The sequence below is a fragment of the Somniosus microcephalus genome, chromosome 8 (genome assembly GCF_052327205.1).
Source record: "Somniosus microcephalus isolate GS21.2 chromosome 8, FLI_Smic_1.0, whole genome shotgun sequence".
Taxonomy (NCBI): domain Eukaryota; kingdom Metazoa; phylum Chordata; class Chondrichthyes; order Squaliformes; family Somniosidae; genus Somniosus; species Somniosus microcephalus.
Genome location: NC_140994.1, coordinates 270,058,097 through 270,076,319, shown reverse-complemented (window position 1 = coordinate 270,076,319; position 18,223 = coordinate 270,058,097). Strand labels below are relative to the sequence as shown.

General features: G+C 48.7%; 1 protein-coding gene across 4 annotated transcripts in view; it reads right to left on the bottom strand.

Annotated features, from left to right (window-relative positions):
* hmmr (hyaluronan-mediated motility receptor (RHAMM)) overlaps positions 1-16,057 on the bottom strand; it is a 91,618-nt gene extending 75,561 nt beyond the window's left edge. Inside the window, exons 1-10 of one of the 4 annotated variants that reach the window (XR_015079418.1) lie at positions 15,751-16,057; positions 13,925-14,023; positions 12,645-12,727; positions 10,852-10,917; positions 9,705-9,893; positions 8,643-8,729; positions 7,759-7,776; positions 3,748-3,859; positions 2,311-2,376; positions 1,302-1,375 (exon numbers count right to left, since the gene is read on the bottom strand). Coding sequence is in view for 3 of the 4 variants with exons in the window: in XM_085996075.1 (XP_085852201.1) it covers positions 1,302-1,375; positions 2,311-2,376; positions 3,748-3,859; positions 7,759-7,776; positions 8,643-8,729; positions 9,705-9,893; positions 10,852-10,917; positions 12,645-12,727; positions 13,925-14,023; positions 15,751-15,796 (840 nt within the window). In the remaining variant the exon portion in view is untranslated. The remainder of the gene's footprint in view (positions 1-1,301; positions 1,376-2,310; positions 2,377-3,747; positions 3,860-7,758; positions 7,777-8,642; positions 8,730-9,704; positions 9,894-10,851; positions 10,918-12,644; positions 12,728-13,924; positions 14,024-15,750) is intronic. The other 3 variants (XM_085996075.1, XM_085996073.1, XM_085996074.1) reach the window with 3 other exon arrangements.
* Between the last annotated feature and the right edge of the window lie 2,166 nt (positions 16,058-18,223).

Here is an 18,223-nt window from a genome sequence, read left to right as displayed (position 1 = left end):
CTGGGTGTGAGTTAGGACACGGGGCAGTGAGCACAGGGGGTGATGGGTGAACGGGACTGGGTGTGAGTTAGGACACGGGGCAGTGAGCACAGGGGGTGATGGGTGAACGGGACTGGGTGTGAGTTAGGACACGGGGCAGCAGAGTTTTGGATGAGCTCAAGTTTACATAGAGTAGAATGTGGGAGGCCAGCCAGGAGTGCGTTGGAATAGTCGAGTCTAGAGGTAACAAAGGCATGGATGAGGGTTTCAGCAGCGGATGAGCTGAGGCAGGGGTGGAGACGGGCGATGATACGGAGGTGGAAGTAGGCGGTCTTTGTTATGCTGCGGATATGCGGTCGGAAGCTCATTTCAGGGTCAAATATGACACCAAAGTTGCAAACAGTGTGGTTCAGCCTCAGACAGATGTTAGGGAGAGGGATGGAGTCAGTGGCTCGGGAACAGTTTGTGGCAGGGGCTGAAAACAATGGCTTCGGTCTTCCCAATATTTAACTAAAGAAAATTTCTGCTCATCCAGAACTGGATGTCGGACAAGCAGTCTGACAATTTAGAGACTGTGGAGGGGTCGAGAGAAGAGGTGGTGAGGTAGAGCTGGGTGTCGTCAGCGTACATGTGAAAACTGACGCTGTGTTTTTGGAAGATGTCACCAAGGGGCAACATGTAGATGAGAAATAGGAGGGGGCCATGGATAGATCCTTGGGGCCCGGTGGGCTAGGGGAAGGAAGGGAAGTGGCAGAGGCAGCTGAATGGATGGTCTCAATCTTAGAGACAAAGAAGTCCATGAGCTCCTCACACTTTTTATTGGAGGTGAGGGTGGAGGAGACAGGGGAGAGGGGTTTAAGAAGACGGTTAGCAGTAGAGAATAGGAGCCTGGGTTTATCTTTGCATTCCAAAATGATCCAGACATCCTGAAAGACGCTATAGAGATGCAAGTCTTTCTTTAACAAGTATATTGAGCGAGTATCCGAACAGACCAGGCAGGTTCTCGATTCAATCCCTAGTCTATGGTGAGTAAAGGCAGTAACAGTTTGCCTCGGCACTCCTGGGCTAGACAGCCAGGGGTTCGCACACCCGATTGCAATCCAGTGACCCCTGCCAGCAGTGTGCGAGGACAAAGTGCAGACACGACCAGACTTGATTGCGATGCCTGCAGGGTTGAATAATCTTCTAACACGGTCAAGGCTGACACGTGAATAAGGGACACTTGGACATTATCAGCAATCAGAGACCATCTGGTCAAAAGCAGTCAAAGCGTTCAGGATGTGAGGGGAGAATAAAAGCTTTGCGTGTGTGGAAACAATTACCTGAATTTGTTCATTGGCATTATCCAAATAATCTTGCAGCACTTTATTCTCTTCACGTAACTCCTGTGTCAGAGCTGGTTAAAAAAAAAACAATCCCTTTAATATAATCTTCAGTGGGAATGGGAAGAAACTACCACAATAGTGGCATTTACCCATTTATAACCCAATTACCGAATGGAGATAAGATGATTACTCTTTCTCTGATAAACATTAAGCTCGTGAGAAGGCAGTTCTTTTAAAACCTCAAAAATCTGTACCAATCAGCCCAGTTAGAAATGAGGCTTGCCTCTGGGGGAGGGGCAGGAGGGAGAGAAGTGGGGAAGGCGAGTGAACAACAGCATGTACACACAAATCGTAACCCTAGCAAGAACCTGAATGCACTCGCACCCAAGTCATTTTAAAAAGAAATAACTTGGTCAAATATCATGTAAAATTGCTTCAAACATTAGCTTAAAATGATGTGAAAGTTGTCAATTTGATAGATTTCTGCACGATCTAAACTCCTGACCAAATAATTACAACTTGGTTTTTGTTTGTTTGAAGTTTCACTTATTAGTGTTTAGATTTCTTTCCAGCTGCCTGTAGAAATAAGTGGCTATTGGAACTGCTTGAAATCAGCCCGTCCAAGTTACCTCAAGTTCTATTTCAATATTTTACATTTGGGTTTTCGTTGTTGCAGGCAATGTCGCTTCAGGTCCATCTGAAATACACAACACAGCATGGACTTGGAAACCACGGCCTGCAAACTTCTTGGGTAAAATATATTCAAAACTATGCAAATGGGGCTCTACAAGGTCATCGCATTCTGCATGTGTTGATCTGCAAGCGCCTTATTCTGTTGATTGACATTTTATGTTCTGGAAATATTCCACTTTAATGTGAGTATATGCAATGTGTATACGTTTCATAGATCAAACTATTGATTATAACTAGTTAATTCCATAAAGCCAAAGTAAAATACTCTGAAAACAGAGCACAAGGCTACATCAGTGAGTGTCTCGAGCATTACCATGAAACTTGTCCATTTCTTTGTCCAGGTCCTCGTTATGGGCTTTAGTTTCCTGGTGCATCTCCTCTGTTGGGAGAATGAACAAAGTGTGCCGTTTACTGCATCTCAGAGACATGATGAACATCTGATTCAAACACATGCATCATCTCCAGTCACTGCCAGGAACACAGAAACATAGAAGATCGGAGCAGGAGTCGGCCATTCGGCCCCTCGAGCCTGCTCCGCCATTCAATGAGATCATGGCTGATCATCCAAATTCAGTACCCTGTCCCTGCCTCCTCCCCATATCCCTTTAGCCTTAAGAAATATATCTAACTCCTTCTTGAATATATTTAATGAATTGGCCTCAACTGCCTTCTGTGGTAGAGAATTCCACAGGTTCACCACTCTCTGGGTGAAGAAATTCCTCCTCATTTCTGTCCTAAATGGCTTAGCCCTTATCCTTAGACTGTGACCCCTGGTTCTGGACTCCCCGGCCATCAGGAACATCCTTCCTGCATCTAGTCTGTCCAGTCCTGTCAGAATTTTATAAGTTTCAATGAGGTCCCCTCTCATTCTTCTAAACTCTAGCGAATATAAGCCTAATCGACCCAATCTCTCCTCATACGTCATTCCTGCCATCCCAGGTATCAGTCTGGTGAATCTTCGCTGCACTCCCTCCATGGCAAGAACATCCTTCCTCAGATAAGGCGACCAAAACTGCACACAATACTCAAGGTGTGGTCTCACCAAGGCCCTGTACAACTGCAGCAAGACATCCTTGTTCCTGTACTCGAACCCTCTCGCTACGAAGGCCAACATACCATTTGCCTTCTTAACCGTCTGCTGCACCTGCATGCTTACCTTCAGCAACTGATGCACAAGGACACCCAGGTCTCGTTGCACTTCCCCTTCTCCCAATCTACTGCCATTCAAATAATAATCTGCCTTCCTGTTTTTGCCACCAAAGTGGATAACCTCACATTTATCCACATTATAGTGCATTTGCCATGCTTCTGCCCAATCGCCCAACTTGTCCAAATCACACTGGAGTTTCTCTGCATCCTCCTCACAGCACACACGCCCACCCAGCTTTGTGTCGAACTAGAATGTTATTACTGTGTCATCAGGTGACCTTCTCTTACCTACAGGAGTGGATTGCAGTCAAAGCTCTGAGGATGCAATGTCTGCCCCAAGCAAACTGCTCAAGTTCACTGCGGCTTCAGAGGCAATTTGTGCTTACTCTTCCAAATCAGTTCTCACTTTCTAAAGTCAGTTTGCGACCTGTGACAACACAATGTTACAAAGCTGCCTGCGATGAGGAGGAACAGTTTGGAACTGCTGAAGACTCTGCTTATACTGCAGGGAGAGACCATTAGGCCCAACAAGCCGGTCAAGTTTTGTAATCTTAAGGAATAAACTACAAAATTTAGCAAACAACATGATTTGAGAACTTACCCAGTGATCCATTTCTTTCTTGCAATGCAGCCACTGTAGCTTTGGAGGCTTCCAGATCAGCTTGCAGGAGTTTCACTTGACCTTCCAAGCTAATCTGAAGATAGCTGATCTCCTGCAACACAGGATTTAAACATATATAAAGCAGATAGGTGATTACATTCACAGGGACCACAAATAAAATGCAACCACCAGATACATCACCGTTGAGGGAGGGGTACAGCATGCAAAAGGTGCGCTGCGTTGTGTGACGTTAACACAGCACAAGTGGCGGCAGCACGAAATCCGACACTGTGCAACACCCTCAACGCACCCCAATTTTAATCATTTTCTGGTGGCCATTTCATTAAAGATACAAGCCAGTGCATTTTTGCCCAGCTCGATAGATTTAGATTTTTATAAAGCCATGATTACATTCTAGATATTAAAAATCACACAATTGTAGTGAAGAAGCAAACAAAAAAGGGACAATCTACAACATGTCACTTCGGAAAAAAGGGGGCTTGGAAAGTCAACGGAAGCAAACCATTTAATTCTTATTCAAATAGTTTTGTGTCTTTACTGGTCCTTTATGAATGGGAAAAATGTCAACCGTTTAAAACTAGTTTAAGTGCAGACATGTCAGAGAGTAGGCATTTATAACCAATTTCAAGATTTAATGGACAAACCTAAATGTACATACTTGTCTGCAGGACTGAGATTTAGGTCACTGATGGGATTCTTAAAGTGTAGAGAGTTACTCATAAGTGAGTCACTGCGGTGGAGGGCAGTGTCGTTCACTTTTCGTAGGGCAACAGTCTCCCGCTCTCCGTCGGTGCTCAATGATGGCAGCACAACTACAGCCCAAACATATGAAAGCTGAATTTCCTGCGCCTTGGGGAACCACAAAGATTGACAGGGGTTTATAGATGGGTCACTTCCTTCCTGCTCCACCTGCCTCCCCATCCAATATTTAGACTTTGGTAAGAGTGGGGGAGGGGGGGGGGGCGGGGGGGGAGAAGAGGGAAAAGTGAAGAATGGGTTGTTGCCCCATACGAGGCAAGAAATAAACCAGTTTTCCAAAAAAAAAATCTAATTTAGTTAATAGCTAATTTAAGCAAACAAACCAATTTTAAAAGATAATAAATTTGATGTGACAAAACCGATTTCTAAATCGCTCCCCATTACCATGATTGCCAGCACAGCGTTATTGAACGTGGGACACACCCAGTTACACAGGCCTTTTTGTTGAGCTTTCGAGGAAGGAGCTAAAAGCTATGTGCACGTGCGTTAGTAATATAAACTTGGCTGCATGCATGCGTTATGTCTACAAGTATCCAGGAGATTTCCATTAAAACTTTACAATATTGAGGTTCCTAAATTCATTTGTAAAGTTATAATGATTCTCCAATAATATTAAACTGCAAAATATCAGGGTTCATGTCAGAAATTTCCCTGCTGGAACATTGAGATCTCCCCCTCTGGCTTTGTTTCAGGCTGCACAGATAATGTGGCGATGCAGTTGTACAGCAACTGGGGCAAGTCCACTTAAAGTGGGGTTAATTTACAGTGCCAGAGTCTAGGAAGGGATCACACACACCAGGGTACTGTCCAGCATTTGTACAATCTCAGGTGCACCATGAGCACCAAACTGGGGTCACCAATTTTAGAAAGGCGAGCATTTATTTCTGAACATCTGTCTAAACATTTAGCGCCAAGAACATCAGGGACCAGCTTGAATTAAATGAGCTGGATCACAGAGCTGATCAACTATTACAGCTCGAAATCCAAATCAACGGTGTCTCCACATGGTAACCGGGGCCTTTACCAGGTCTGAGACTAGCAGTTCCTGGAAACAATTAACTTCCAAACCTATTCAGTGTGGAAATGTACCTTTTAAAACTGAATATAGTTACATGTGCCCCTTTTTGACAAACAAAATGGAGTCCCGGTCCTCCCAGAAGCCTCTGCAGAAATGTCCTCGTTTCCTTCCTTAAACTTGTTAACCTTGACTAAACACTGTAAACCGTTGCTTACCTGCGTTGTAAACAAAGACCATTTACATGAGTAAAGGGAACCTTAAGCAGGCCACCTGGCCAGAGGCTTGGCCACCAGATAACAGAAGAAACATATTGTATGAAGTAACTACATTCCAAACATTACTGATGGTCTTAATTAAATAGTCTGGAATAACTAACTACCCATTGTATGATCAATAGTCTTTCTCCACGCCAGACTTTAGAAATATGTAGAAACTTAGTTAAGGATTGAAGAACTCTTTGTCCCTTTGTCTGACTTGAAAGACACATGAGGAAACCATAACCTGTTTACTTTACTGTATAAATCTGTTGTTAATCTGTAATTCTGGAGAGTCTCTGCTTAGCCTTTGACTGAGCGGGACGCTCTCCTTGCGGCAAGTAAAAAATTTATTAAAAGAACATCTACCGGAGTTGATCCTTTCAGAGTCTCATTGAGAGTCGAGATTTCGACATCAGTCTAAAGTTCTGATGGACTGAAGTAAAGTGAATTTCAGGTTACCCAAATTTCCAAAAACATGCAAACGTGTAAATGTGAAATTGGTGACTTAGTGAATAAAAATCGGTAAAGATCATATGCAATTCAAAAGGTTTAAGCTATGGAATGTTAATTCTGTTCTATTACACCTGCTTTAGCAGATCGGTCAAGTTGTACAGCAGGATAATGGTTTTTTTGGTTACTGTCTTCACATTGCATCAATAGGACCTGGAGCAAGTTGGATGGACTGAATGGCTTTCTCATCCATATAATCTTGTATGGGTTAAGGGGAGAAAACTTGCTTAGCTAATGACCAATATTGGAAGCCAAATTAAAAACTGCAGTACTCAATAGTAGCTACAGAAGAAGCCAAGAACACACGAAAGGGATTTCTTTCCACTGGCAATCATTTCAGAAGAAATTCTAGTAGCGATCCCCTTTCAATAGAGCTTAAGAAAACAAAATTAGCATTTACTTGACAGTACTACGAGCAGCAATTCAAAAGCACAAAAACAAATGGATTAGCAGAACTCGCGCTCCGTACCTGATAGCTTGAACATTTGCACCATGTAGAAGGGTACTGAGCCACGCAGAGCATGAGGTTGTAGGTGTGGCTCAAGCTACATTCAAAAGCTCAAGCACACAATCTAGGCAGACTCTTCACTATAGTATTGAGGGAGCGTTGGATTATCGGAGGTGCCATCTTTCATGGAAGCCATTAAACTGCCGCCACACCTACCCATTCAGAGGGCTATTAAATGTTACCGCACCCCCCCCACCCCCACCCCAACAGAAAGAATGCCAATTCCTTTTGCGTCTTGCATATTTAACCAATCGCAAAGATACATCTGGCCTCAGCAACTCCAAGAGTACACAGCACCCTGTTACACATCAGCTAAACAGCAATTGACTTTCCTGGCGGAAGTGCAGTGTGTGGACACTGGGTGTCTGCCTCAGCCGTGACCCTTCCATCCACCCTAACTAAAAGGGAGAAAGGCTATCAGTGGACCACTACTCCAGTATCAGTTAGAGTGAGGAGGGAGGGAAAACATCCAAGAAACTGGAAGTGATAAAGGCTACATTAACAAATTTCTTAATAAAATGCTAATGACACTTCCTACAAAGTTGATACTTTGGTTGTTCGAACATTAATTTATTCTAAACTATTGTCCTAGTTTCTGGGTCTAAGAGAAGAGTTAGTAAAATGACAGGATAATATTTGAAACTTGTTATTGCAGTCATGCAACAAGACAATGGAGTGCCATCAATCTGTGCAGCAAAACAAGACATCACAGGCAGTGTGATTGACAGAAATTGAAAACAATCGAATCGGCAATGAAAATATAGAGTCAAGGCTTCTAAAACTGAAGGAACAGAAATATATAAACTATATAATAAATGTGTCTGATACTGTACAAATTTAACAGTGGAAGATTTTACATATGACCTTTAAGGACAAGTGAAATAAGTTCTCTATAATTTGAGAGTGAAGTTAGCATTAGATGCCTGGATAGATCATACCTTCAGTATTTCTTGCTCCTGGGGAATTAGAAAACAGGTTTACAAAGAAACATTAGAATATTAGCATGGTTCACAAGTACACTATACGTCCAGAGTGTGATGGGGGGGGCGGACGGAATTTAAAAAGAGACACTCCTCGCAGTGCCTCAGATCGGGAGTAGCCGCATCGTCCAGGAAGGTTTCAGGTTTCAGGTTTCAGCCCCCACGCAGAGTCAGCAGCTGGGTGGTGGAATGGTTAGCCGTTAATTTTCTAAACAGTGAAAAGCTTTGAACTGCGGAGGAGCAGAGATTTAGGGGTCCACGGACAGAGATCACTAAAAGCTAGTGGCGAGGTACAAAAAATTATTTCAAAGGCTAATGGAATGTTGGCGTTTCTCTCAAGGGGCTGGAAGTTACGCTTCCGTCATATAAAGCTCTGGTTAGAATGCATCTGAAGTAAAAAGTAACTTACAACTTTACAAATTGACTGTAATGCTATACAGTTTATAAAGAAATACAATTTCTCTGCTAGATTAAGACCCTTCAGCTGTTGTTCGCCTATCATTTATCAAGATTGGAAGATGTTGGACCAATGCACATTTTAAAGTGGGCTGCACAGAATCACAGACAGTACCCTCATCGGAACAGGAGGAGGCCATTCAGCCCCTCAAGCCTGTTCCACCATTCAATGAGGTCATGGCTGATCTGCATCTCAACTCGATCTACATGCCTTGGTTTCATAATCCTCAATACCTTTCCCTAGCAAAAATCGATCACTCCGTTTTTAAATTTTCAATTGACACCCAGCTCAACAGCTTTTTTGGGGGGGAATGTTCCAGATTTCCACTACCCTGTGTGTGAAGAAATACTTCCAGACATCACCCCTCCACAGCAAGTGTCAATACCTTGTCCTTAGCATCAGTCTTATTCTTCACTTCAATCAACTCCAAGCACAGGGCATTAATCTTCTTCTTGGTACCATCATCGGAAAACTGAAGGAAACAAAGAGAGCCAACATCAAACAAAATGCACCTCGCTCGTAAACTTCAACCAGCTCTAGAAATCATATCCTGACCATTAGTGCGATCCCATTCTTGGAGTGAGAAGTCATTCTTAATCAACATCAAACTTTGACCATTATGAAACACTGAATTCAGTACAGGTGCCCCGACATGTTGAGGGCATGCTACATCTTTTGTAAATGCAAAGGTTTATAAATGCTATAAATTAACCTCTCAATTTGTTGCTCAAGATCAGTTAGCCTAGGCTTTGTTCATCACATCACACAAAACAATCTAGTCAGACCGGAGTGCTACATTACCCTGCGGGATGCATTGTCTTCCTTCTTTTTGTGGAAGGGTTCAATGCCCACAAACAACATTGCTGGCCACCAACATGCTGCTAGAGGAGCTTGTTACCTCCACTGCCGACTGCCTCATTCTGCACTGCCCCCTTACCCTATATTCCACAGTGGAAAGCCTCACTCTGGACTGTTCTTTGAGGTTGCAAGCATTGAAATATTAAAAAACAGCTTCACGTCATGCCAACTGGGAGAGGAACAAGGGGCAGGGCCGGTACCGAGTCTCAAGTTTCAATTGCGACGGCAGCCAAAAAATTAAGCGCTAGATTTTAAACATCGGGCAATATCTTTCCAGCATTCTGCTGCACGATAAAACCTATAATAGGCAGAGCAGCGTTAGAGCGTCTTTAAAATTTTCTGCAGTCTGTAGTGGAAGCACTGATGTAGCAGACATGACATTTCTCAGCCGCATCAACAGCGAAACTTACGGTGCAATTGACGCCAGTGAATGAACACACTGGAGTATTCATAATTCCGCAAGTGCAGATATACATGGCAACAAGAAAGGTTAATGCTACATTATCAAAAGTCGCACTAGAATCGGTGCCAAATTCCAACAGGCCAAGGGGGAGAGAGATTGCAGGATACAGCCGCGATTAACCAGTACCTTGGTCTTGAGTAACTCATTGGCTTTGTGCAGCTCAGCAAGCTGTCTTTCCAGGGAAGCAATGTTTGATGCCAGGGATGTTTTCTCTCTCACTGCTGCAGTTAGTTTGCTCTCGACCTTCTTCACCTCCTCTTCGAGGGCCTGAAGTCTTTTGTCCTGTTCCCCTCGCTGCTGCAGCAGGCAACGGATCTGCAATTGTATAGTTTTATATCTATGTTAAAGGCGCTATATAAATGCAAGTGGTTATAGATGTACAATAAGCACAGTGCTACTATTATTCAAAATATTGCCCTGCATTTCTCATGCACAAACTATAATTGACCATTTATGGTCAAAAGATATTAAAAGTTTAATGATTATGAAAGAACAAAGGATCTGACATTAATTGCAGGAACTAAGGGTATTTACAATGTACGGGAATGAAAGCCTCAGCTCTCGGGACAATTCCCAGGGACTCAGTAAATAATTGAGCCAAACCGGGAAAGTCGACCAGGGTTTGCACTTCTGGCTGCAAACACAGGAGCCCCAGCCCAAACCTTCTACAGGAAGGGAGGGGAGCAAAGTGGCCTGGAAAAGCACTTTGACACCACAGCAGCCAAGATACCAGTTGTGAGTGGGTTTAGAATGCATTGGAAACTCCTCGGTCAGGCTCCACCTGTGGCAAAATCCATGATAATGCTCAACATTTAACTGCAATACCATTTCAGAAGCACCCCCCCCCACCCCCAGAAGCAGTTCAACACCAGCCTTGCTGTCCACTGACCAGCGCCCCCCCCCCCCCCCCCCCCCAATCCAGCTTAATCCCACTTTCCAGCTCTTGGTCCGTGGCCCTGTAGGTTACGGCACTTCAAGTGCATATCCAAGTACTGTTTAAATGCAATGAGGGTTTCTGCCTCTACCACCCTTTCAGGCAGTGAGTTCCAGACCCCCACCACCCTCTGGGTGAAGAAAGTTCTCAACTGCCCTCTAAACCTCCGACCAATTACTTTAAATCTATGCCCCCTGGTTATTGACCTCTCTGCCAGGGGAAATAGGTCCTTCCTATTCACTCTCTAGGCTCCTCATAATTTTATACACCTCAAATAAGTCTTCCCTCAGCCTCCTCTGCTCCAATGTAAATGTTAATTGTTGGTAAAGGTCTACTTGCCTCTTGTTCCAACATTTTCTGCTTTTTAAGCTCCAACGTTAAGGTCACATCCTGCTGACCACTGGTCTAGAGGTAATTCACAGAAAAGCAACACACTCATTAATAATGAACAGAATGCCTGGATTTGAAAATAACCATCAACAAGCATGTCTACAGGAAAGTGCTACATTGTTGTGGGAAATGTCCAGTGATTATCAGCAACCTTGAGCTTGTAATTGGATTGTGAGAACCACTCTTGCTACGGTTCTAAGATTTGAATTTACTTAAAGTAAACAGATCAACCAAAGCTACCACTTTGTTCTACATGAAAGGATCATTCAAACGGTTTGAAGTATCTGAAACAAAAAGATACAGGGCTCTGGCGAGAGAGCAGGCCAACGGCATTAGTTTTGGATTGTCCTCATGCGGAGCAGGCACAGACACGATGGTCTCCTTTTGTGCTGTAAACTTCCTCGGTTCTGTGTTGCCGTATCTTTGGTTTCAAGTAAAAGAAATGATTTCACCATCTCTGGTGACACAGGAGCTCCCACGTTCCAGCTCGGGTCGGTGTCGAGTTAGTTGACTTGCCGCTCCAGAACAATCAGGAGGGGCAAAATGAGAGCTCCTATGGACAGCAATCGCCCCTTGAACACCATCGCACAAGAATTTAAGAAATAGGAGCAGGAGCAATGTCCCTGTCATTTTTTGGGGGGGGGGGGGGGGCACGCGGCCCATTCAAAATTCCGCACGTGTATTTTTTTTCCCCCAATTTAAAAGCCGGCCCACCAGCTGCATGGGAGCTCAAGAGCACTGCGCGGCCATTGAAGATGATCATGGCTGAACTTTTACACCAACTCCACTTTCCCACCCTATCCCCGTCTCATTCAGGTGCTCAGTCCCAGCTGGTTCTGGTGAATGAAATCACCCACTTCATCAATCCCAGTGCCAAGTATATCCTTACAGAGAAGAACTGGGAAGATAAAGGCCATCAGTGCGGAGAAACATAGAAGATAGGAGCAGGAGTCGGCCATTCGGCCCCTCGAGCCTGCTCCGCCATTCAATGCGATCATGGCTGACCATCCAAATTCAGTGCCCTGTCCCTGCTTTCTCCCCATATCCCTTGATCCCTTTAGCCTTAAGAAATATATCCAACTCCTTCTTGAATATATTTAATGAATTGGCCTCAACTGCCTTCTGTGGTAGAGAATTCCACAGGTTCACCACTCTCTGGGTGAAGAAATTCCTCCTCATCTCTGTCCTAAATGGTTTACCCCTTATCCTTAGACTATGACCCCTGGCTCTGGACTCCCCAACCATCGGGAGCATCCTTCCTGCATCTAGTCTGTCCAGTCCTGTCAGAATTTTATAGGTTTCAAAAAGGAGCTTTTCCTTCTTCGGATCAGTGTTAACGTTTTTCTGGCCTGGGACGACAAGGACTTCAGCACCAGCATGCATTGTCAAAGGCACAAATTACTGGCATGGCACCACACTGAGAAAGTCCACCATCAGTCAGACCCAAATGGACAGCAAAAAATTCCTACAGCCAGCACCATCCCCTCAGGCCAGAATACATCAGGGAAGCAGAGATGAAGCCATCGATAATGTTCAGTCATTTACTATGCCATAACTGTGATGATAGAACTTCAAGGAAGGCATTCAGTAGAAAGGGAAACGATGAATCGGTTAATAAAAAATCTGCTAGTAACGTCTACAAATGTGAAGAAAAAAAAAAAAGAAAAAAATCGACCACATCCACAACTAGCAAATCTCATTAAATGAAATACATTTTGAAGTAATTAATCCGTTTTACTAACTGCACTAAAGTTGAGGTTCTTCCGTGAAATTGCTGGCGATATCGGCCCTTTCTCAATTTCCACTGTCACCTGGTTTCCTGCATCTGGAAGCAAAGAGAGAAGTTACTGAAGGAATATTTTAAGCACAATGCTTCCTCTGTATCAACAGTTTTTGGCAACACAAAAGAATGCTGAATTTATTTTTGCAGTCTAACTGTTCGGAAGGATTTATCACTCGTTCCCCAAGGCATACACTGTTCTCCGCTACCCACAGCGGCCTGATGGATGGGGAGGACACACCTCGACTCTCACACTGGTACTCCAACACAAGCTCACATCACAGCCCAACTTATCCAAGACAGAACCGCTGACAAATCCAAACGCCCTTAAAACAGATTTGACAGCCCAATTATGTGACCTAACAAGCTGTGAGAAAGCAGAGGCAACCGAGCAGCACCTTACCAGGGGAACCAACGCTTGCTCATTTACCTGGTCGTGGCAATGAGTCTGCTCAACATAGCTCTGTGGTGCACATACAGAAATGCACTGTTGTCAAGTAGTGTCCCAAAATTAAAGTAATGCATAAATACTTGGAAATGTAGAATCCATCTAACAAATACTTCACAATGATTTTAAACATAACTGCAGTATAGCATGTTTAAGAGCCTTCACAGCACCAAACAGGTATTAAGAGCAGCTTGCAAGATTAATCATCATCGTTTAGTTTCACCTCTGACCAAATCCAGGTAGCTCACATCGAAAAGAAAATATACACAGAGGTAGGCAGAGATGCTGACAGAGGGTGCTGCAGTCACACTCCTGGTTGGAAGCTTTCAGTTTAGGTGATGATAGTGGCTTTTACAGTGAATTTGGTGTTGGTACCACAACAGCTATAAACCAGGTTTTTATTTTATTTGTTCTTGCTACGAGGGTGGGACTGGCAAGGTTGCCTTTATTGCCCCATCACTAATTGCCTTAACAACCGAGTGGCACGCCGGGCGACTTCAGAGTCAACTAGTGCAGGCCAGCAGTCACACGGAGGCTAAAGGAACACCAGTTGGCAGCTTTTATGACAACTTTTTCTGGCGCCAGCCCACAAGTTACCAGATTTACTGAATTCTTGTCACGGTACAACACAAACATTTAACCTCTTGCTAGTCCAGTCCCATAACCCCTACACTGTCCCCATCAAGGCAGGAGGTTTCAAATTCAAGTGATTACATGTCTATGTCGGCTCTGCTACCCCGGCAGTCTGGGGTATTTGAACTTCCACCGATCACATCAGAAAAAAGTACTCCTACCTTTTTGCTTTTTAAATCGGTTTGCTTTTTCAAAGGATACTGGACCCTTGGAACCCTCCACCTGTTTAATATCATAGTAGCCTGGTGCAGGGGCACAGCCTAAAGAGGAAAAGGAAAGGACATTAGTACTGCAAAACAGGAACAAACGACCATTTGTGGTGTTACAACTGCAAAAGTGATTTAAAAAGCAACAGAGAGCAACGAATTTTTTTAATTTTTTTTTAAAAAGACTGGAGTACTGCATGCAGATCCGGGCACCCCATTTTCGGCAGGACATCACAGGCCAGGGGAGGCAGCACATTCACCAAAATGAAAAGGAAAACGGACAATGTGGGTGTGCATTGCAACCGGTCTCCTGACCGCATCAAGGACATGCACTATACCCATTACACCAACTGTTGGCCTCTTCTGCTTCCAGTTAACACCTGCCAACAGCTGCTGCTGCTGTTGTTTGACAACATCCAGGCTTGGGCTGACAGGTGGCAGCTAACAGTCATTCCACATAAGACAAACCCCAACCATCTCCACCCAACCTTCAGCAGCACCTCAATCATCCAGTGCCCCACCTTCAACACCTTGGGGTCACACACCATCCTGATTTGGACGTACACAGTGTCAGTTGTGGCTCAGTGGGTAGCACCCCTCGCCTCTGGGTCAGAAAGCTGTGGGGTCACATTCCCACTCCAGAGACTTGAGCACATAATCCAGGCCAATACTCCCAGTGCAGCACTGTCGGAGGGGCAGGACCGGGGGAGCGCCGCGCTGTCGGGGGGGCAGGACCGGGGGAGCGCCGCGCTGTCGGGGGGGCAGGACCGGGGTAGCGCCGCGCTGTCGGGGGGGCAGGACCGGGGGAGCGCCGCGCTGTCGGGGGGGCAGGACCGGGGGAGCGCCGCGCTGTCGGGGGGGCAGGACCGGGGGAGCGCCGCGCTGTCGGGGGGGCAGGACCGGGGGAGCGCCGCGCTGTCGGGGGGGCAGGACCGGGGGAGCGCCGCGCTGTCGGGGGGGCAGGACCGGGGGAGCGCCGCGCTGTCGGGGGGGCAGGACCGGGGGAGCGCCGCGCTGTCGGGGGGGGCAGGACCGGGGGAGCGCCGCGCTGTCGGGGGGGCAGGACCGGGGGAGCGCCGCGCTGTCGGGGGGGGCAGGACCGGGGGAGCGCCGCGCTGTCGGGGGGGCAGGACCGGGGGAGCGCCGCGCTGTCGGGGGGGGCAGGACCGGGGGAGCGCCGCGCTGTCGGAGGGGCAGGACCGAGGGTGCGCCGCGCTGTCGGAGGGGCAGGACCGAGGGAGCGCCGCGCTGTCGGGGGGGGCAGGACCGGGGGAGCGCCGCGCTGTCGGAGGGGCAGGACCGAGGGAGCGCCGCGCTGTCGGAGGGGCAGGACCGCGGGAGCGCCGCGCTGTCGGAGGGGCAGGACCGAGGGAGCGCCGCGCTGTCGGAGGGGCAGGACCGCGGGAGCGCCGCACTGTCGGAGGGGATGTCTTTCGGATGAGACGTTAAACCGAGGCCCCGTCTGCTCTCTCGGGTGGATGTAAAAGATCCCATGGCTCTATTTTGAAGAAGAGCAGGGGGAGTTCTCCCCGGTGTCCTGGGGCCAATATTTATCCCTCAACCAACATCACTAAAAACAGATTATCTGATCATCATCACATAGCTGTTTGTGGGAGCTTGCTGTGTGAAAATTATCTGCAGTGTTTCCCACAACAGTGACTACTCTTCAAAAAGTGCTCCACTGTCTGTGGAGCGCTCTGAGCGGCCCGGGGGGTCGAGTCGGTCTCTCCAGCACCGAGCAGCAGCTTAACCCGCCGCCCCGGGCCCGGCCGCTCACTCACCCAGTCTGTCATTGAAGCGTTTGAGCGGCGCTCGGGGGAAGGACATGGCCCAGCCCGGGTCTCTGTCTCTGTCTGGGCCCGGGACCCTCACTCTCTGCAGGCCGGTCCGGTCCGGTCCGGGTCTCTGTCTCCGGTCTGGGTCTGGGTCAGGGCCCGGGTCTCTGTCTCAGTCTCAGTCTCAGTCTCCCCGGCCCGGGCCGCCTCTCTCCGGGTTTTTCTCTTGCGCTCCGCGCTCGCCAACCGCCCTTGGTTTGAATTCTAGGCCACGTGACCCAACTCCCCAATCACAGGCCGGAGCGGCGTCACCCCGCCTGGTCAGGTGACAGTTACTGGCCTCGCCCCCACCGTCCCTCACTCCCACCCCAATACCCTACTCACCCTCGCAACCCAACCCCAATACCCTCTCACCCCCCACTGCCCCTCACCCCCACCCCAATACCCTCCTCACCCTCTCACCCCCACCCCAATACCCTCCTCACCCTCTCACCCCCTCACCCCCACCCCAATACCCTCCTCACCCTCTCACCCCCACCCCAATACCCTCCTCACCCTCTCACCCCCACCGTCCCTCACCCCACCCCAATACCCTCTCACCCCAACCCCCTCCTCACCCCCACCCCAACACCCTCTCACCCCCATTGCCCCTCACCCCCACCCCAATACCCTCCTCACCCTCTCACCCCCACCCCAATACCCTCCTCACCCCCACTGCCCCTCACCCCCACCCCAATACCCTCCTCACCCCCACCCCAATACCCTCCTCACCCCCACCGTCCCTCACCCCACCCCAATACCCTCCTCAGCCCCTCACCCCCACCGTCCCTCACCCCACCCCACCACCCTCCTCACCCTCTCACCCCAATACCCTCCTCACCCTCTCACCCCCTCACCCCATCCCAATACCCTCCTCACCCTCTCACCCCCATACCCTCCTCACCCTCTCACCCCCATACCCTCCTCACCCCCATACCCTCCTCACCCTCTCACCCCCCCACCATCCCTCACCCCCACCCCAATACCCTCCTCACCCTCTCACCCCCACCGTCCCTCACCCCCACCCCAATACCCTCTCACCCCCCACCCCAATACCCTCTCACCCCCCCACCCCAATACCCTCTCACCCCCCAATACTCTCTCACCCCCCCAATACCCTCTCACCCCCCCAATACCCTCTCACCCCCCCAATACCCTCTCACCCCCCCACCCCCATCATCCCTCACCCCCACTGTCCCTTACCCCCACCCCAATACCCTCCTCACCCTCTCACCCCCACCGTCCCTCACCCCCCACCCCAATACCCTCTCACCCCCCACCCCAATACCCTCTCACCCCCCACCCCCATCATCCCTCACCCCCACCCCACCACCCTCCTCACCACCACCCTCCTCACCCTCACCCCCACCCCCACTGTCCCTTACCCCCACCCCAATACCCTCCTCACCCTCTCACCCCCACTGTCCCTCACACCCACCCCAATACCCTCCTCACCCCCCCACCCCCACTGTCCCTCACCCCCCACCCCCACTGTCCCTCACCCCCACCCCAATACCCTCCTCACCCCCCACCCCCACTGTCCCTCACCCCCACCCCAATACCCTCCTCATCCTCCCACCCCCCACCGTCCCTCACCCCCACCCCAATACCCGCCTCACCCTCCCACCCCCACCGTCCCTCACCCCCACCCCAATACCCGCCTCACCCTCTCACCCCCACCCCAATACCCGCCTCACCCTCTCACCCCACCGTCCCTCACCCCCACCCCAATGTCCCTCACCCCCACCCCAATACCTCCTCACCCTCTCCCCCCCCCACCGTCCCTCACCCCCACCCCAATACTCTCCTCTCCCGCCTACTCCCACCCCTCCCCTACTCCTCCTCTCCCCCCTCCCCTACTCTCCTTCATCACCCCAAAATACCCCTCACCCCTTCCCCATCATACTCTCCTCACCCCCTCAGCCCCCAATACCTCCCTCCCCTCTCCTCTCCACCTGCCCCTTTCAGTCCCCACACCACCACCTGCCCCTCTCACCCCCAATACCCTCTCACACCCCAGCCCCTCACCCCCCTCAGAACCCACCTGCCCTCAATACCTCCTCATGCCCCCTCCCTTCCCCCTCACTCTTCACATGACCCTTCGTCCACGGAACCTCAGCAACGTCAGGTAAGATTTAAAATAGCATTGAACTCTTCCCATCTCCCCAAGTTACTCTTTCAAACCCTCCTTTACTGAACATCGGGGCTGCTTTTAGATCCCGCAGCCCTTTCGCACTCGACTCTCTGCTGTGAGGCGGGAAAGTGAGTTATGGAAACTTGTCTTGGGCAATTTGGCATCAGCCACTAAACTCGAGGGACACAAACCCAGTCTGTGTAACCGGTCCTCATAATCTAACCCAGTCTGTGTAACCGGTCCCCATAATCTAACCCAGTCTGTGTAACCGGTCCTCATAGTCTAACCCAGTCTGTGTAACCGGTC